Genomic DNA, 21,636 nt, shown 5'->3' with positions numbered 1-21,636 from the left:
CTTTCCTTCATGGGTGCTCAGTATCTGAGTAGTAGGGAATGGTGCAGCTGGGCAATATGCTATGTTTTATGCTATTTAAGAAATTGGGATTGTGTACAAGCTAAATATGCTATACTTCACTGGAACTCCAGTGAAGATAAGATAAGTTGTGGATGCTAGAAGTGGCAATAATTCCCTCTTAGTGGCTTTTATACAATACAGAATGTGTATGCATGCACAGATGGGATGGATGTCAAAAGGTAGACAGCTAAGACATCACTTTAGGTCAAAAGCATGCAGATGGAGATTGGGATTCAATACTCTGGTCACACGAAGGCTTGAGCATCACAAAATGCCTTTTAAAAAACAAACACAGACACAAACACACAAAAACCAAAGGAGACAAGTACCAGGGACATGCAATAACAGAGTTTTAAATGCAAAGCAGTAAGGCCAGCTACAGTGGAGGAGCTGGAATACATCTTACAACCTTCCAGGTCATAGATATTGTGCTCTCTCCTTTAAACCAGTTGGTATACAATAATGATTTCACCAGGACTCTTGTAACATTAGCTGTAATGCTAACTGTTGTGCCATTTGACAGCATGTTTTAAGGTTCAGTTAGGAAGATGACACCAAGAGAACAGACCTGGAGGTGACTGAGGACAGACCTGAATAATCATAGCATTAGTTTCTTTAAAATTGTTTTCTTAAAGCATCCAGTAAGCTTTTAAATGTCTTCTTAAATTATGTCCATATGGCTAAAAATTCCAATACAAGTGTACAACATTTATGCATCAGCTGAAATCCTACACATCTTTCCAACAACTTTGCAGTCTTCACAGATGCATCAGGCTTGAAAGGGAAAGTTTTCATGCCCAATAGAAAAATACACTTCCATTTTCTGAGTAAATGTACCCTTCATTCACTCATGGTTTATAATAAATCAACAACGTGCGGGGTGTTTTACAGGCAAATTGAAATAATCTCTACTCTAGATAACCTGGATTTGAAATAAGATCACATAAAATAATATTTTTACCCCTGGCTACACATTTATCACTTCATTTTTTTTATCACAACTACTTCAAACAGCTTTTGGATAGATCTCTAAATTCATGACTGCATATCTTCCATCTTTCCACAGGGGTACTGAGATGCTTTAATGAATTAGTGTTTCTAAGTGTAAGTTTGAAATCCTCAGATAAAAGGTGCTGAATTATTATTTGTAAGGCAGTAATGCCTAGAGGACAGGGCATTATTGTGCACTGTACAAACATACAAGTAAGGTAAGTGCAAAGCATTGTTCAGGGTTGGGTTTAAATACAAGTGGTCAGATTTCTTCACACATAGCCCATTTGAGCTAAGGATGTGCTGCCAATAGCACTGCCAAGGACTATTATTATACCATTTATCAAAAAGGACAGCATTCGTATAATTATAAAAATCAGATCAGTCTCACATCAATTTCTAAAAGAAAAGAAGAACATAAGAACAGCCATATTGGATCAGTCCATCAAGCCCAGTATCCTGTTTTCCAACAGTGGCCAATGCCAGGTAATCAAGAACAGGTAATCAAGTGATCCATCCCCTATTGCCCATTCCCAGCTTCAGACAAACAAAGGCTAGGGACACCATCCTTGCCCATCCTGGCTAACAGCCATTGATGGACCTATCCTCCATTAACTTATCTAGTTCTTTTTTGAACCCTGTCATAGTCTTGGCCTTCACAACATCCTCTGACAAGGAGTTCCACAGGTTCACTGTGTGTTGTGTGGAAAAAATACTTCCTTTTGTTTGTTTTAAACCTGCTGCCTATTAATTTCATTTGGTGACCCCTAGTTCTTGTATTATGTGGAGTAAACACTTATTTACTTTCTCAAACCAGTCATGATTTTATAGACCTATAGATACAAGCCCTACAGTAATACTGTTTGCAAGTATTAAACCCCCCATCCCTACTTCTTCCTGAAGTTTTTGTAGGACACTGTAACCTAGGTTAACCTAAGAGTTTTAAATTGCTTCTTTTAATTTTTCTAACGTTTCCCCCAAGTGCAGAAATTCTGATAAACAAAAAAAGACACCTCAAGAATAAAAATGTAAATGAAGCATGTCAGAAAACATGATTTGATCATGTAAATCAAGTCTAAGAATTTGGAAAGAATTCTGTGAACACACAGCTCCTCCTGTTACTTTGATGAACAGTCTATAGGGAATTTCATACAACTTGTCTGAACTGTAGAAGTAACCTCAAAAAAGTTCTTCTACTTCCGTTAAGATTTCCCTTCTCCTTTGGCAGTATCATACATCAATTACATGAGAAAGCATTGTGGAATAAAAGTTATAGTGGATTTCTCATTTACCGTATGTCATTATTTCCATATTAGATACCGCAGTTGAACACACACTTCTGAAAATCATTTTAAGTGTGTTAATACTCCAAGACACAGCAGAGAAATAGCACGCAAAGGACAATGAGAAACAACACACTATTGGGAAGTATTTACAGGGAGAACAATATTGATGTCAGTTTCACTGTACACATTTCACTGTACAGATTTCACCATGTTTGGAAGACTCTGGGCTACTCTAACTTGTGTCATCTAGTAATGGAAGCCAAAGGCTAGCCAGATGGAGTGGAAAGTTATTAAATGTATACATCATTAATTACTATAAGAAATTATTATGTCTTTTGGTAGCACGTAGGAGGCTAGAGCCCCACTGTGTTATGCTTTGTACAAGCAAAAAAAAAAAAAAAGATGGTTCGTGCCCTGAACATATTACAATCTAAGAAATGTCATTGCATGTTGATATGTGCAAACGGGAGTGTTCTCTTCACCTTTTGCCGATACCTTTTATTGAGACAATTTAAAGGTCAAGCAGATCTGGCACATGTGAAATAAATCTTAAAATATTCCTACTGGCCCATTAAGAGTTTTTTTTTTATGTACTGATGACAAATCTGTTTTTCCCCGTAATAAGACCTAGATTCTGGGATAGTGAATGACTGTCATTTATTATATACGCTATTTCAACTCTGCACTATGATGGCAAGGTAGTTGGAAAATAATTATTTCCAAAAACAGGCTTACCATATAAATGCAGCAGAGAAGTCTAGAGGATTGTACTGCTTTTGAAGTTTGGAACAATGGAAAGGAAGTAGTACTTAGACCTCACTCTGTGTAATTTAGTTTTATTATTTAGCTAACAATTATACCATTTTCCCACTTCAAAAAAGTTAGCCCGATAAAGAAATTAAATATTATAAACTGAATGGAATGTTGAGATAATACAAGTAATTAATTAACTGGAAAAGTCCTGCATATAGGAAACAAAACTGCATCATCCACAACAAAAATATAAAAATTGTGTGGCATGTTTGTAGAATTTCTTTTCTCCATATTCAGCTTATAATAGCAATAACGACCTCAGAGCAGGACATTTCTTAGGGCTTAGTGACTGACTAGCGTTACCAACCTGAGGCACAGCTCAAAGTCAACTCTTCCCAGACAGTCATTAATCCCCTCGGAACACCCAGCCAGTTGATTGCTATTGCTTATATTAGTAGATCTAAGGTAAAGCTCATGCGATTATCATCTCCACCACCTTTTAGCACTGTCCTCCTTACCACGGTTTCTGACCTGTCAACCTGAGAACAACATCGTGCAATAATGCAGGTAGTATATGGCTGACCGCAGTCCAATACTGATGCAAAAGGGGGTTGGAACGGATATTAACATTGGGGCGCCTTAGTGCTTGTTCTAAAGGATTCATCTTGAAACTCAAATTTAGGTAATACTCTGTAGGAAAAATAAGGATCAAAATATTTTGAATATTTATTATTCCGAGACAGCCTGTAGTTAGGTCTTGAATTCAAGTTATCCTGACATCACAATGATTATTCAGATCCCAGAACAAAATAAAAGTACACAAACAATGCATTCTCATTACTGGTAGGGGGTGAAAAAGTCTTGAATTCAAGGATCTCCTCTTATTTAGAGAGATGACTCAACCTTAATAAGCAAGCAAAATCTGGAAAATAATTCAATATTAATATGCATTTTCATGTAAACATGTGTTTGTTTAAACATCAGAGGAACAGGTAAGACAGAGCTAGCCACCATTACCTTGGGCTTCTTCCAGTAATCCTGAGGTAGATATCATACAGGAATGCTGGGGCCTTATGGCTTACAGCAATCCAGTAATGATATAAAAGGTGATTGGAGGTTAGATTTACATTGGGCCGTCTGAAGGCCTGTTCGAGAGGATTCCTCTTGAAAGTGGAAATTACATGGTATTCTGAGGAAGAAAAGTTGTGTAATAGGTTTGATAATAACCATGTAAAATGTAATGGTTTTCAAAGTACATTACAGTACAGTACTTACTTTTATTAATGTTATTTCAAATACAAAACTTTCCTAACATCTGACACCCCCCATTAGCTAAGAGAAAATTATGGAACTGTTCAACTTGAATTGCTATTGGACTGCCACTCTTTGTCACAAGAGGTACTTCATATACCCACAACTCTATTGTTTGTTTTTAATAATGTATGTCACTGTAGCTTCTCTCTTTCTGTTCCTCTTTCCTACTTAAGAAAAAAAACTATTCAATCTTCTGGTTGTAAATAAATAGCTTTGCATGCTATATATTTAGCAATAATCCTAATCCTAAACTGTTATAATACAAATTATTTTAACTTTCCTTTTAATCAGATCATAGGCATTTCTCAACATTTGATCTGCATTTCAAAAAGACATTTTACCATATGATTCACTTCTTAAACATTTAAAGAAAAAACTTGTTTTAGGGTTTTATTCTGCATTTCTTGCACATCCAACACTCACTGAGGTCAACAGAACTTTAGCTGTGAAAGACATGCAGGACTGGGCCCTTAAGTAGTTACATGCACATTTACTGCAGCTTTCTAAACATCTCCCATATTTTTCACATTGGTTTCTTGGAGACAATGTGTTCTTACCACAAAGTAAGTTGTGATTTAAGTAAAAACCAGTAGTTCGCCAACCAATTTGCTTGCAAGATTAAATGGTTGAAATGTTTTTATTTATTTATATATGCACACTCAGTTTCGTCTGTGTGTGTGTGTAAGTAACTGCATAAATAAGAAAAAACCTAGTACAAAGAAAATCCTTAGAACTACTTTTAAACTAGCTACAGGGCAGTCTGTGAAATGAAATATATAAATATTTGGAATAAACATATTCCAAACCTATTAAAACTTCTGATCAAAGATAAGAGAACATATGCATTAAAATGTTAGAAATCTTACATTTTCATATGTAACATCATATGTCTGCAATATTTTAACATTAGAAACAGATTAGACTAATTCAAAATAGCTTAAGAGTTGAAAATAGGTGGCCAAATTTAAGGATTATTTTTCTGTATTTGATACCTCATGTAACTACTTAAAGGTAAAAACAACAACTAAATCAATCTGACTACTCTAACGCAAAGTTGCCATCATACCTCTCAAATGTGCTGCTCTGTACAAAATCGATCTCACTTTTGGGCTATTGTTCTATTATTTGTTACTTGTATTACCGTAGTGCTTATGAGTCATGGACCAGGAACCCACTGTGGTAGGCGCTGTACAAACACAGAACAAGAAGTTCTAGATGCGTTTAGCATAACTGCCACTAAACGCAGCAGTGAATATCATGTCAACATCACAGAGTCTCTACTGCTCCCTGTGATCAGTGCTTTACTCGCTCTACCCATGAACTGCAGGCAGATTAGGTTGTGGGAACTATTAGGAAAGCTGTAGGACTCCCACATTTTAGGTTAAGGGGGGACTGGGAAGAGCTACTACCAGAAAAATAACAGTGAATGGAGGGGGAAGAAACAGGGAACAGAGGATAAAATTAAAAAGTGATGGCACACATTGCAAAGTTGAGAGGTATGACAGCTGAATTTCTGATTATAAAAATCCTAACATTTTAAAATCAGTGCTCTCAAGTCCTTACGGAGAAGTTACTAAAGTTGATACAAGCGCTTTATAGAAATACACATTATCTAGTGGCCATATTTTGGACCTTTTATTATTCAATAAAAAATTTTCTATTAAAGTTTACAGAGAACATGTATAGCAAGAACACAGCATACCAACTTCACCCCAGTGGAAAGGATTGGTGCCACCTGTTGTGCAATTGTACACCATGATGTTTCTTGGTCTGAAAAAAGCATCACATATAATTAATTAAAAATAAATTAAAATTTGGTACACAATAGCCCAAACCAGAACCATTTATCCAAATCACTCTTGTCCCCTGAATTCCGGAGTTTGGATAAAGTTGGGGACCAATCTAACTACCTTAATTTTATCTCCATACTTCAAGCATTTTTCTTCCCAACAGCTGTAGTAATAATTCCTCTCTCTCTCACGAAACAAATATTTAAGCTTCAACTCTATATTTTATCATTTAAACTGACAACCATAAGGATCAGGAAGGAATTTCCCCCTCATTTGCCAGTATTGCACAACTGACTAACCACACTATCAGACACTGGCCATTTGCCTGATGGGCTAATATGAGGAATACTAAATTCCATAATAGTGTGGGAAAAGCAAACTATAGACTAGCAGTTAAACAGATGGTTAGCTTTATAGAAACATCTAACAACCACTTTTGGGGCTAATTAAAAATGAACTGCATTGTCACCTGCTATACCTATTAACTCCAGAATACCAAGCTGCAGCCAGTGTTGTGTTGACAACTACATCTACTGGAACCAGATCTGCAACTGCACTGTTGGAGGCTCTCATTGTTCGAAGAATTCCTTTTCCTGCCTTAAATAACAAAAACAGAAGACACACCAATAAAACATTTCAAGTAATGTGTTTCCTTTCAAAGACAGTTGTATTAAAATGTTTACTTACCGCAATAAAAAGACCACTTGGCCCATTAAAGTTATCAATCCATCCCTATTGTGTAAAAAAAACCAAAAGCAATTTCAGCAGAAGTTTACTGAGTCTAACATATAGTTCGCATTTGACAAAAATATACTGTTACAATTTAAGGAGACAACATTTTACTTCCCCACTCCTACTTTTGTTTCAAATATAAAAGGTGCTTTCAGTTTGCCTACCTGTGACAGAGCATTCAATTAACAGCTACTACAACTCCAGCAGAAGAGCCACACAATTTAACTAGCTCCTCAAAATGAGCTCCTGTGTATTCATTTCTTACCAAATAAATGGTGGGACTGAGAAGTAGATAAACAATTTTGCTGTCCCTTATTAGATTTCCCGCCATTTTCTCTCAATTTTTAATGCCTACATTCAGTACCAAAAGGAAGGACAATTCTGATTTTGGTGATCTGTAAAGCAACTCATCTTGACACAGATTTGCTCCTGTTTAGGAAAACTGCCCCAAAATTAGTCAAAAGAGGACTATCCCAGATTGGGAGAAACTTCAGATAGCATTCAGCTGCTAAAGCAACCCCTAAAACACTCCCTTTCCTATGGCTGTCATGTAGGGGGGCTACAAACAAGGGGTGCCCCAGGGCATCTCTGTGCCCTGTTAATCTCCAGTTTCCGTTGCGAGTTGAAGAGGAAATGGGTCCATAAAAGCATCTCCAGGATCAGGAAGCACAAATGTGGCAAAGAAAAAAAAATAAAAAATCCAGGTTTTAGTCTTGCATGTTTTAGTCTCTTAGAAGACATAGGAACTAACTGATGAGAGAAACTGTAGATTTTTATAGATACACACAAGGTCACTGAAGTCAAAACTACTTTCCTCAAGGCTACACCATTTAGTTTCCTAAAAGTTTCGGATGAACAGTTAAGTGTGTAAAATATACGTGTATTAGTGAAAAATATCACTTTAGGAGAGCATTATATTCACTCCAGTAGCTCTAACTAAACATACTCTTCCTGTGTTTTAACAAAAATACTTCTTAAATCACTTGATAGGCCCATACAAATCCAGAAGTAAGAGTAATTTATCCTTTAAATCTATGGCTTTCTTACACAAAAACTACACACAAAAGCTGTCAACCATATGAGGCAGGTTTATAACTCAGTTTGCTATCCACAAGTGACTAAGTTTCAACTCTGATTTCTATGGACTTCTGAACTAGATCCCTAGCAATATAGGCTATCAAGGATGCATGCATAGGTTACAGGTCAAGAAACATATGGATTGTAGAATATTGAATGGGAGGCTAAAAAAGACTTACAGGGAAAGGCTCCTTCCAGCTGGCACCAACAATTGACGGCCGTATAATGGCTATATTTAATTTTGCACCTTCCTGCTGCACAACATATTCTGCTAAGGCTTTTGTATATGTGTAAGTATTGGGCCTGTCTCCTATCAGTTTTGGAGTAATGTCCTTCACTAGACCATCATCCATCCACCTAAAGAATCAAAACAACAAAGACTTAATTACTGTACAATTCACTTAAAGGAGTACATAAGTCTGAAAGAAAGCAGAGAAATTAAAAACAAGCTTATCAAGAAAAATGCTTATGACTGCCTCATTAATTTCAAAGCAACAATCATAAGAAATTGAAGCTGTATAGTTCCACCAGAAGCAATGTAGACAAAGAATGGCATAAACACAGTAAGGCAAGGAATTCTGCTGTAGTGTTTATTGGTAAGTTTTACAAGTTGTATTAGGCAAAGCTTTGGAAGTAATTAAATACTACCACTTCAAAGCTCTGTAACAGCCCTAGTGACCAATACCAGATCATCAATGAATTTTAAAACCCAATAGCCTGATTTTCAGAAAGGCTTAGCACCAACTTCCACTAAAGCTAACAAGTGTAGCACTTCAGAAAAATCAGTCCTCAGATAAATCAGAACTTTTGACACTGGTATGCAAGCACCTATATGTAGGTTGTACAATAGTAACGTTCTGCAGATAATTTACACCAAGCTCAGTTCTGCAATCTGTACAACTCCCTCAGATTTCACTTATGAGAAACAGTTTCCTTTATTAAGAAGCCAAAGCCTGATCTCATTAGAAGCAAAAATTAACAGAGTTGAACAATACCAGTACTTAGCCCTTAATGCTCACTCTGTTTAATAAACAGCTCTCTCAGATTGGAGGTAAGTAAAGTGTGGAAGAACTGTACTGAAAGAAGAGTTTGATGTCAATTTCAGGAGACTAAGGGCTGGTATATATTAGAAATCTTGTACCAATAAGGCTAAATTGATTTAAAACCCACTACACTTAGATTTTTAAAAAAAAAAATCACTTATCCCAAAGCAACATGGGTACAAGCATAATTTAAACCTGCAAGTGTATCTAAAAATAAGGGCTTGCACTGGTGTAAGTTATTTAGTTATTCTGGTTAAAGTTTTCATTTACAGACCAACCCCATTATATTTAGAAACATAGCAATGTGCTCTAGAAATTAAAGTTTATTTTATGAATTGAGCTAAAAATCTGAAGGATTATTTTTGAAGGAGGAAGAATTTACAGGAATTTTTATTAAATGGCACTATAAAGAGAAGAAAATGGATACAAATTGAACTCAGATCAATAAAAGACTTCTCAAAAGCAACCGATCACTGCACAAAAAAACCCACAACTGAATGTACTGCATACCACCACATTTCCAGAAGTTTATAATTCAACTGCAACACAAAGATTGATAGGCCAAAATAAAGTAATATCCAGTAAAACCCCAGAACTGCTTGAAAATTTGGTTTAAACTAAAAGCAAAACATACTTTTTAATACGTATCAATTTACAATTCACTCTCCCCCATTTTTCTGTAGTGCTTTAATTCATACCATATTTAAAAGAAGTAGTAAGTGGAGTAGAGTGCATATTTGATACACTATTAGAGGACTTGGTCCATTAGTTATGGCTAATGATGAGACTGCCATCTTCAAGATTTTATATTGCCACTTATTTTTCTGCCTACCCCCTTTCTCATTTACGTTTTGTGCTACATGCCAGCTATATATGTTAAGTCATTTCCCAATTTTCTTGGCTCTTCCAAGATGATGTTAAACATATTTGGAAAAACTAACAGTGAGCAAGGTGAAAAACCCTCCTATAGGTATAGGGTCAAACTGGGAAAGGTCACGTTAGGTGGTGTGTAATGAAGGCTTGTCTGCACACAGAAGTATTAGCAGTTTAACTTAAATCAATTTTTTTTTAAAAGTAAAAATTTTAAGAAGTCACACCTTTATTTAAACCAGTGAAATTGTGTGCGTGTAGACCAGGCTGACAGCTTGCTTACACCTACTTAGATCACCTTACAAGGGAGCCTAAAATGGTGTAAGTTACATACTAAACATCTAGAAGGTGAAAACTGAAAGAGACCACTTCTTACACCTTGTCTAGACTTGCTGCATACATTAGTATCTATTAAAAACAAGTTTTAACACCTTTAAAAATCAGCTAGTATTGGAAAAACCAGGGGAGACCATAACCAGCTAACATGTTTTTAAAAAGGTATTAAACTGTTTATACCAGGTTTTTCATAGATTTTGAGCCAGAGAAGGGACCACTGTATAAAAAAAGCCACAACACATTTTAAACAGCACTTAAAACATTGAACACTCTCTTTACATTAGGAAAATAGGTGTTTAAGGCTTTGTCTGTACACACTCCTCTTGCTTTACCCTTCTCTTCTGGCTCCTTAGTATTAGTTACAATTTAGGTCCCCTTACATTTAGTGAACCAAATCCAGATATGATGTGCAAGGGTGTATGTAATTCACACTTTGGTAGGTTGGCCTGGATCTACAGAGGGTTAAAAAAAGTAAAGCAATCTAAAGGGAACCTAATTTGAAGCATTTTACATGTTTTTCAAGGTGCGGGTCAGAAAGTTATAGTGACTACAACTTAGTTTAGCCCATAAAGAGCCCTTCCCATGCTTTCATATCGCAGTCCTCTCCAGCTCTTGTCTTTGCAGAGAGCACTGAAAAGGTAGCAATCCTGCCACACTTGAGCCCAAATTCTGCCTTGCCACGTACACATGCAAACCCCCAATATATTTAATGAGAGCTGCACACACTTCAGGTGAATTTCATCCTTATTTTCTAACCCTTTACTTCATCCGAATGCCTCCTGTTTTTTAAACTTAACCTAGTCCTGAAGATTCTTGCACTTTTAACAGCATCCTGCAAAAATGTAAAACCACCCTTCCTTCATGGGAGGGACCTGGAGAGAAAACCACAAGTAACACTTCTAAGGGAAATTATGGTAGCACAGGCTTGATAACAGGTAGTTCACAGCCCCATCCCCTGCTTACAGATGTTTTGGATGGATGTTTCTAGGTACCATGTCACAGAACAATGGCTGCCAATGTTTTTTGGTCCATTTTCTGTCCATCTTATTTGTTTAGCACCTATTTAGGATTTTTGGTTTTTTGTTTTTTTAAAGACCCAACCTTTATACCATTTCCTATGTTGTTTTGTGGCCCCACTTCTGTTTCCCACTCACTAGTAGGCCACACACTGTTTGAACCAGGACTGCCTCAGTGAGGCTGTTGTGTTCTTGTAGTCACTGAGTGCTGCAGGTTCCCTGGTTGCTGCCTTCACTTGCAGCCCAATTTACATGAACTACTCCTGTACCTACATTAGCACCTGCTGTAGATTCAAGCAGCCACCCACACCCACTAGAGCACATTTGCAGTGTGCATGCACAGGAGAGCATGTTGCACTGTCAGTCAAATGACCCCATATCCTTTTCTCTTTTTCAACGCCCCCCAGTGCTTTTCTCCACATCCCCAAGTGTTTGTCCTTCAGCTGAATTCTGCAGACAATTAGCCAAGTTTTCAGATAGTGTTTATATGCAGAAGCAGACCAGCAGAAATTACACCGAGTCATCCTCTTCCAACAATACCCAAGTAATCAGTAAAGGAATTGGTTTCTGGATCTGCATTTCTGAAAAACATGATCCATTTTCAACCAATATATAACTCCCATAACTAGTTATAGATTTATAAGTGTGCTGTTAACTAAGTATCTTGTTCTGGGTGCCAAACAAAGAAAGGAATAAATTATTCTCTGACATACCTATCTATAGTTCCTGTTGATTGTGTTCTAACATTATCTGAGGATCACATATGAATGTGCTATAAAGCCCAAATGGTAATCTGATCTAATCCATTTGATGTGAGTATTCCAGATATTTTCCAGAAGAGTCACACATCAAAAAAGGCCAGAGATTGTGGGACACTTGTGCTGGCTTATTATCATCAAGTTGTTAGGTTCCAACAAAACCAGGGGTTGTGGCAGTTGGTGGAATGTAACACACTTCATTGTAACATACATTTCTATTGTATTTCACACAAAGTTTTTATTTACATAGTCCCAATATCTAAAACATCAAGAGGATGCTGAATTACTTCCACACTTAAATAGCTGTCATGCTGAGAGGTACTTATCTCTAAGCTTCTGAGTACCAGTCTGAGGAACATTGGAATAACTCCCCTTTATACAGAGTGACACATGGCAGCAGGATTACCTAACACTAACATTAAAAATGAAGAAAGTTATTTATTAGAACATGTACCAAATGCACACAGTATTCATTTTGATATGCATTTCTACACAGGGTGAAAGAATTTAAAACTAAAGTGATGTAAGTCACCAATTTTAATTATCATTTAAATCAGGAAGTAGAAAACCTTGATTTAAATTGATTTTAATCTGGTTTTGCATTTGAATTTTTAGTTATTTACCCTAAAAGAAAGTTTAGTCTCCCGGTTGGTAACCATTAAAATGGTATTTGCAATTAACTATCGTCTTTAAAAAAAAATTGTTTCTTTTCAAATACGAGGAGGACACACTATATTTAACTGCACGTTTTAAGCAATTATATAGGCTAACATATAGTTAATTTTTACTTTATTTTATTATATTAAGAAATGCATCATTCACCATTTTCTAATTACTCAATTTCTTTAAATAAACTCCTGACTTGTGCCAAACTCCATTTGGATAGAAAGTGAAATTAAATTAAAATGCACAAACATTTTTAAATTGTTTATTAAATAAACTACATCAAATTCAATTCAGGCCTTAATTCTTTAAGATAGATAATGGAGTATCATTAAAATGTGTTTTACAGAGGACTTTTCCATGATAACTTAACACTGAGGTCTTACCTATTCTACCGGAACATTAAAGACCCATAGTTTGGGTCTTAAGGATAAAAGATTTATACAACATCTTGACAACTGTTGTTAATACTAATTATGCAACCACTTGTGATGCCACGACATATGTTGCTTTACACAAGACCCTTCTTATCAGTTATCCAAAAAAAAAAAAAAAAAAAGTCTTTCCCCCACCTCAACCAGCTTTTAGTTTTGCCAAGTTTTTCACACTTTAAATTAGTTACATGCTAGATTCCCACCAGCCACCACCCACCATAACTGAGTTATGGATAACTCAGTTATCCATATCCTGTCTGTCCTTAAGTTATTGGATTAATAAATAGTACTTTTATCTGTAGCTTCAGATTAGCCCAATAATGCATGCAAACAACTTACTTCACAAAGGATTCACAATCTTTCATTACCCAGGCTTCTAGTTACTTGGACAAAATCCAGCAAAGCTGCAGTAGAAAGCAGTATCTTATTTCTTTATTTAAGTGCATGCTTGTCTGAACTCTGATCCAATGGCCTTTCAATCATGTGCTAAACAGACTACCAAACCCCTAACTTTCTTTGTCTATGAAGTATTCCCAGCACAGTTAATCCATGACTTCAGATTAATAAAAAAAATCTGAGAATTTCTACAAGTGTTTCTTGATGCTCCAAAATAAGAAAAATTGCAAATGCCTTCCTGTGAAAAAAGTTTCTTCCTACACTATAGTATTTATTTCTATTATCTCTGACATAACAAAGACAGCCTTTTTTAAAGGCTCATATTCTACCCAGAATCATCCACCACCTTACATTTAAGAGATCAAGTTGAGATCCAATTAATTAAAACCTAACCAGAAATAAATTTGGACAGTCACCTTAATGAGAAAAATTGCCACAAAAATTGTTAGGGGAATCAAGGGCAGTTATAGTACTTGAAATTACTTTGAGGAAAGATATCAACTTGAAGTCTTTTTGGACCTACATTTATTGTAGAAGTAAACAGTGAAAATGGTCAAGAAAAACCTCACATTTATCTTCAATATTTGTTACAGTAATCCGAGGTTAATTACTGCAAAAATTACACCATTGTGAAATTTATTACACTGATGTCCCTTTAATTACTATCCACGGGTATTCTTTATTCTCTTTACTAGAATCAGATTCTTTTCTTCCCTACTGAAATGAAGGCTACTAAAACTTACGTTTTATTCCAACTCACTCATGCTTTTTGCTTATCCTCTGCAGCAGCATCAGAAGATTAACCCACCAGAACCTAGGACTAGTTACAGTTGGCCAAATGAGATCTTTTGTGCATCTTACAAAGATGGGCAGCTAATTTTGGCTTGTTTATTGCTTTTCCCACTTGATGCTAGGACTCAAACATTACTGTATTTGTCACAACTATACCACACATCTTAGTCAGAGGGAATTTACCCTTCATATAGTTTTGTTTTATTCATTGAAGTTTGTTGGGCAGGAAGTGTACTGTATTTTCCACAGTCGGAAGGGGGCTCTGTCTGTCTGCTCTGGAGATATCCCCTCAGAGGAGTCAGAAAAACAGCAAGTTTAGTTCTGGTTATTTCTGACATCAAGAGGTTCTAATGCAAGGATCAAGAGGTTACCCTTCTTTTGCAATCTCCATTGGCCATCACCACCACCATTCATGGCCAGGCAGCCTGCAAACAAAAAGTTTTCCTCTACAGACTATTCTTACTGTAATGCAGTGTTTTGAATCCAGGTTCAATTCTTGAGTCCAAATTTGATTTTTTTCTTAACTACTCCTATTTCAAACAAAAAAATAAAACCATTACTCTTCAATTTCTTTTAAAGAGATTATGCTTCAGTGAATCGAAAACTGAAGTTTAAAACCATGCAACTTTAGAATACTTTAGGAAAACAAAGATTTGTTTGGTTTGAACTTTAAGTTTTGCTATATTTTATTTTTATATGCTACAGTATAAACATTTAACTTCATATTGAATTGCTAAATAATAGACACTATCTTTTTATTAGAGTTGCTTGAGGAAGTTTTATAGGGTTGCCAGTGCTTGAGGGGGTTTTTAACTTTTGGCATCTAATTATAGGTTTAGTTTGATATATTGAGTATTTATCATTTGGCTTCAATAAGGTAGTACTCTGTATGGAAAAACAGAGTAGACATTTATCCTTATTCTTAAGTGACCTAAAATAAGTCACGACCTTCCTATACCTTAGTTTCCTCATCTGTAAAATGGAGAAAATTGCATCACCCATGTGTGTAGTTTTTTTATATTATGCTTTTCAAAGCCTTTTATCAATGTGTAATAGTACTGGAGAGGAGTACATCAAGTGGGTGTGGATTAGTCAAGAAAAGCTATAAAGATTCAAAACATACTCTAAAGAACCTATCAGTTTCTTGGGGTCAACAGGGGGTGGATATATGATTTCTTCAATGTGCTTTCGATTGCAATAAGCGTATGCTGTTGAAACATGCATGAACACCTCCAAATTCTTCATTCGCTGGGCCAAGATGACAAGCTGTTGTGTGGCAATCACATTTAACTGAACAGCATCTCTGTTAAAGAAAATAAACAAATGAAGATGAGTAAGAGTAAGCATGTCAGAGAATCATAAATTGAGGTGAAAAGTCCCATGTGGTCCTCTATTCACATCCCCCTACAAATGCAGACTTATAACATTTTCCCCACATTTTGTCCAGTCCATTTTTAGGTGTCCCTAGTAATGGCTTGCACCACTTTCTTTGTAAGACTGTTCCACAGTCTAAGAAACCATAATATGGAAGTTTCTTAATACTCAGTCTAGTTTTCACTAATTTCATGCCACTGTTTCTAGTTCTATCCCTGTGTACCATCTAAAAAACATTCCTCTGCTTACATGGCATGCACCCTAGTCAAATTACAAAACATCTTTATTTTCCTAAAATAAAATCTCTCAACTAAAAACAAGGGAGTGAAAAATGTTTAAATGACAATCTATAATTGCTAGGCTCTCTTGCTTTCTGCACCTCTGACCCTACACAAAGTGTCTAACCCAGTATCAAAAGATATTCATGTATAAACCTGCAGAGCCATCAACATCAGGCAATCAACACATCAAGCTGAGCAAGATCTGCCCTGGTCAATACTTCAGTGGGAGGTCTCCAAAGACTTCGTGTTGGCAAGTCAACAGGTAATATTCTCCCTTCTGAGTCAGTGCTCAGGTAATAATCAGATATTGGGGGGGAGGGGGAAGGAAGGATGGGCATTATGTTAGTTAACGGGGTCTTGTATAGAAGGAAGACAACCAAAGATACCAACATCTTGATTGCTTCTTGTCATTAAAATTTCCATGGCACTTTCTGAAAGGCTAGGGATGAATCCAACTTTAATTTAGCTTGTATCTGGCCTGAGACTTTCTGGACACACAAATTTCACCTATAAAATTTCACATAAGTAAGGTATTCTTTCCAGTTTTATTATATTACTATGTGCTGTTGCCTTCTTCCCCTAAGCTAGTGGCATTTCAGTAATACTGGCGGACTATTTATAAGGTTATCAAAATTTTGTTGGGATAAAGTGCTATATTAACATCGAATACAAGTTTTTGCAGGTTTTTTTTTTTTTGCTTTAACGTAAGTAGAGTTACACAGAGATGACAGTTTTTCAATAATCTCATCTCAATTTTTCAAACAAGCCCCACCCCATTGCAGCAAAAGCACAATCATTTTACAAAATTTTATCTAGTATTAAAAAAGTATTAAATTTTTTCATAACCTATTTTGGCTTCAATCTTCAGCTCTTTCAAAAGACCAAAAGAATTGGCCCATGAAAAATACTCTGCATTTCTAACTTAGGAAATGGAAGAAGTTCTGAAACAAAGTCCAAATATGTTCTGTGCCTGTTTAAGTTCAGAAGTTGAATATTTTGAGCTTGAGTCAACTCTCTGGGTGCAGGAGAGAGATGAGGCAGAGATTCAACAGCAGGGAATTAAGTTCTGACCAAGGGCTTCTTAGGGGGATTGTCAGTGAAGACTGCCCAAGAGAAATGCCAGTTCAGCACATTTCCAGTTGCCCTTCCCAGCCAGCCCCATCCACTTGTGTCCTGCTTCAGGGGATTCCAGACCTGCCAGCAGAGTGGAAATTACAGGAGGCTTGAGGCATTATGTCCCCACTTTAGAAGGATTTTTCACTACTAAAGGCCTCTGTAAACCTAGCTCTTTAGCGAATTCCAACATTGGAGACAGAAGGGAATGGCCTAATTACAAGAATTTGTGAGAAGCATTAAAAAAGGGGGTTTGCTCATTTTCATCATGTAGTATTCCCAGAGGGCCACGATCAGTATTTGCAGGGACTCAGAAATTAGGGTTTCTTGACCCTGCCTTTCACTCTTATACAGCCAAGTTTCTTTCCCTCCTCCTTCCTAAAAAGAGATCTCATAGCAATCTTTTCCTAACAAAGTCAAAAATGTACTGTAACATTTCAACATTAAAAACAAATTCTGCTAAAAATGGATATACCAAAGCTTACTTTATCTCCTTTGCTTTTGTTAGTCCTTTTCTTCAACAAAAGTCTTTTCCTTAGGCTTTCAGTAGTTTTCCCTCAATCTAATCTCTTTAGAAACTTTCCTAATAGTTTTCTCCTCACTCTTCCCCTTTTTATTTCTCTTATTTCTCCCCACACTTCCTCAATCTGTATTGCTACCCCTTTGCTATTACTTTCTCCTTCCACCTCATCACACATCTTCTCTTCCCCTGAACCCACCCTTAGCATCTATTTGATTCTCTGACCCCACTGTCAGGTGAAGAAGCAAAAGCTAGAATTTTATACCCACACCCTGAGTAGGAGAGCATTTTTGTTCTCAATACACTCTTACCTTCCAAAACAGCTGACCATGAAATTACATATACACACGCACTCTTTTCATGACCTAGTTCTTAAAATGGGTAGTGGTTCAGCTCAACTGCTGAGCCAGCTGCATCTTGCTATAACATCCACATCCATTTATCACCCACCAGCTACACTCATATTACGGGCCATCACAGCAGGAGCTCACAAGACACATGAAGGTGCCAAGACCAGTAGAAGCAACATTACTTAACTGTCTTATCCCTGTACCAAGCCTGGGGCCTGACACAATCTTCATATTGGTCTTTCCCCAACAATGGTCTTTTATACTCATCCTTGAAATTCTAAGGGTTAAAAAAACTTTCTTGGGGAGTTTCCTTATACACAGGAAAAAATGAAATTGACCCCATATGCAGTGATGCCAAACACACAAAATAAAACTCAGGAAAAAAACAAGTTTTCTTGGTATCAAGCTTTATACTCACCTCAGTGTTTCATTGAATCTGACTGTAGCAGCACAATGGAATACAATATTAATGCAGTCTATGAGCTTTTCTTTGTCCTCCTCACTAAGGTCCAGTTCAGACTGTGTAAGTTCACTAGTAACTGCTATTATTTTCTCTTTAAATTCAGGCTGTTCATCTCTTAACCTGTCAAAGAGCTGTCAAAAGAAAATCAGGACTAAAAATAAAAATTCACACAATGATTTCAGAAGTGAGCACTTTAATTTTTTTTTATTGTAGCAGAAGGGGAAATTAACTAAACAATATTTTCTGCCTATAACATGGAGTTATACTTCTCAAACATAATGGATATTAAAAAAATATAATTGTAAAATTTCATATCACGTATCAGCATGAATAACTTTCCCATCCCAACTCAACTGGCAAAGCAGCCAGTGAATTATGCAGGTCATTCCAAGTTAATGATAAAGCTGAACATGCATGATGCTTTTTTTTCTTAAAAACTTTATTTATTGGAACTACTTTTCCTGTCCGTAAAGCTAAATTCCTTAAGCTCCCACAAGTCCAAATGCTCAGGACTCCAACAGAGCCACAGAAAGCATTTAAAAATTAACTAAAGTAGCTGTAATCAACTTACAGTCTATCATCTCTGGCCCATTGAGGGCTAAAAAGCAAAATATTTTACCCTATCTTCCACTGTAGAATACTCATTTCTAGACCTGCAAGACTCCAGATATCAGTCTTTAATTCCATTACATTTAGGTCTAGAAGATGTGTTGCTGACCCAAGAATGAACACACGCCATGAGCTTAAACCAGGTGTCATTCTGGGGAAAGTTTCACAATTGAGAATGAATGAATAAAACCCCCACTTCTCTTGCAGGTAGTTTCAAAAGAGACGGGAGGATTTAAGATTGCTCAGTGGGTTGGAATGTCAGAGTAAATCCCAGGAAAAACAATTTAGTAGGCAGATGAAAAATGAGGCTGTTAGAGAGGCACAATAAATGTGTTCATCACATCTGTATTTTATCACATGGATTACCACCATATAGTTGGTGTATTACATACAAATACAAAATCCTTGTCTTTTTTCCCCCCCCACCACTAAATGCCCAGAAAATTTACAGGGATAACGAACTAACAGTAATGGAAGTTCCACATGCTATGTTTTAATGTATCAGTACAACAGAACCTTAGAGTTTATGTCAATATCCCAGTCAGACCGGAAATTCAGTTTAGATTAACAGCGGTTTGAACAGAACACCATATCAAAATGTTTTAGTCCAACATCAGATTAACAAAAATGCAAGAAGCCTCCAGTTAGGTAGCAGCTACTACTACTGAAACTGTTATTCAAAAGACTGAGCTTTCAAGGTTGTGCTTCCCATGAAAAAGGGGCATAACTTTGCTAAAACACCTAATTTTGCAAAACAAGTAATGGTGAAGTCTATGCTGTTCAAATACTACTTTTTGAGCATATAAAAAGTGCTACTGGAAATCAGAGTTAAAGATGCCAGATGCTGTGTAGCAAAGAACTTCTCTAGAACAGTGGTGATCAACCTGTGTCCCATCATGGTAATCTGATGTAGGCCAAGAGAGATTTTGCAGACGTTGAACGTCCACAGGTATGACCGTCCGCAGCTCCCAGTGGCCGCTGTTCCCGGCCAATAGGAACTGCGGGAAGCAAGATCCAGCACGTCCCTGTGGCCCACCGCTTCCCACAGCTCCCATTAGCCAGGAACAAAGGCCACTGGGAGCTGCAGGGGGCCATTCCTGTGGACGGTCAACGTCAGCAAAATGTCTCGCGGCCCGCAATCAGATTACCCTGGTGGGCTGCATGGTTGCCCACCGCTGCTCTAGACATAGCTGTATGCAGAGTTCTTCACATTTACACAGACACATCAGAAGTTATTTGGTCATTCAGACTTCTCTGAGCTTAAAACACAACTGCTATTTTTATCTATACCACTATAAAGGTCAGTGCATGGTAGTAACATAAAGCTGAAAAGAACGATAAAAAAAAAAGAAAGACTCCTTAGTTTCTGTAACCAAACGGCAATTGAAACAGTAAATGAAATCCAATGAAGTGGCTAAGCGTCTGGCTAGGATTTAAATGCTCCTGAACTCTTGATTCCTGTATCCCCAGAAGGAACTGAGAACAGCAATGCTTCTGGATTTAACAGAGGTTCTTCTTTCCTCAAAGTTACTGCAATGGGAGTAAGAAGTTCGCTGAAGGCCAATATTGTTACATTGAAGGCATGAACTGATAGTTAATCAGTTTTCTTTAACCAGTTAAAATGGTTGAGAATCTGAAAGCGGAAGGCAGCCAAGGTGAAAGTGATCATGAAATGGTAGCACTCATGATTCTAAGGAATGGTAGGAGGGAAAACAGCACAATAAAGACAATGGATTTCAAAAAGGCAGACGTTAGCAAACTCAGGGAGTTGGTAGGTAAGATCTACTTGGGAAGCAAGTTTAAGGGGAAAAACAGTTCTAGAGAGTTGGCAGTTTTTTAACTAGACATTATTAAGGGCACAAGAGCAAACTACCCCACTGAGTAGGAAAGATAGGCAGTATGGAAAAAGACCACCCTGGCTTAACCAGGAGATCTTCAATTTTCTGAAACTCAAAAGAGTCCCACAAAAAGTGGAAACTAGATCAAATTACAAAGGATGAATGTAAACAACCAACAAGTATGTCGGGACAAAATTAGAAAGACCAAGGCACAAAATGAGATTAAACTAGCTAAAGACATAAAGGGTAACAAGAAAACATTCTACAAATTCTACATTAGAAGGATGATGATGACAATGGGGTAAGCCCATTACTCAATGTGGGGCAGGGGACAACAGAAAATGTGGAATCAGGAGAAAGATCTTGGAGTCATCGTGGATAGTTCTCTGAAGACATCCACGCAGTGTGTAACGGCAGTCAAAAAAGCAAACGAGATGTTAAGAATCATTCAAAAAGGGATAGAGAATAAGATGGAGAATATCTTATTGCCCTTATATAAATCCATGGTACGCCCACATCTTGAATACGGCATACAGATGTGGTCCCCTCATCTCAAAAGAGATATACTGGCATTAGAAAAGGTTCGGAAAAGGGCAACTAAAATGATTAGGGATTTGGAACAGGTCCTGTCATAACCATAAGGCCTAAAATTCCTCCTTACCTTTAAGGGGTTAAGAAGCTCAAATAACCTGGTTGGCATCTGACCAAAGGAACCAATGGGGACAAAGATACTTTCAAATCTGGGGCCAGAAGGGAAGAGAGGTTTTGTTTTGGTTCT

General features: G+C 36.9%; 1 protein-coding gene across 5 annotated transcripts in view; it reads right to left on the bottom strand.

The window, feature by feature from the left end:
• The window catches only part of FAR1 (fatty acyl-CoA reductase 1), a 76,275-nt gene that overhangs the window by 16,794 nt on the left and 37,845 nt on the right, over window positions 1-21,636 (bottom strand). For 2 of the 5 annotated variants that reach the window (XM_077818444.1, XM_077818443.1), the window contains 7 exons: window positions 18,367-18,542; window positions 15,434-15,613; window positions 8,182-8,359; window positions 6,881-6,925; window positions 6,663-6,790; window positions 6,106-6,173; window positions 4,107-4,278 (listed from right to left, as the gene is read on the bottom strand). In XM_077818444.1, coding sequence (XP_077674570.1) covers window positions 4,107-4,278; window positions 6,106-6,173; window positions 6,663-6,790; window positions 6,881-6,925; window positions 8,182-8,359; window positions 15,434-15,613; window positions 18,367-18,542 — 947 coding nt within the window. The remainder of the gene's footprint in view (window positions 1-4,106; window positions 4,279-6,105; window positions 6,174-6,662; window positions 6,791-6,880; window positions 6,926-8,181; window positions 8,360-15,433; window positions 15,614-18,366; window positions 18,543-21,636) is intronic. The other 3 variants (XM_077818445.1, XM_077818446.1, XM_077818448.1) reach the window with 3 other exon arrangements.

Source organism: Eretmochelys imbricata, chromosome 6 (genome assembly GCF_965152235.1).
Source record: "Eretmochelys imbricata isolate rEreImb1 chromosome 6, rEreImb1.hap1, whole genome shotgun sequence".
NCBI lineage: Eukaryota > Metazoa > Chordata > Testudines > Cheloniidae > Eretmochelys > Eretmochelys imbricata.
This window is presented reverse-complemented; position numbering and strand designations above follow the sequence as displayed.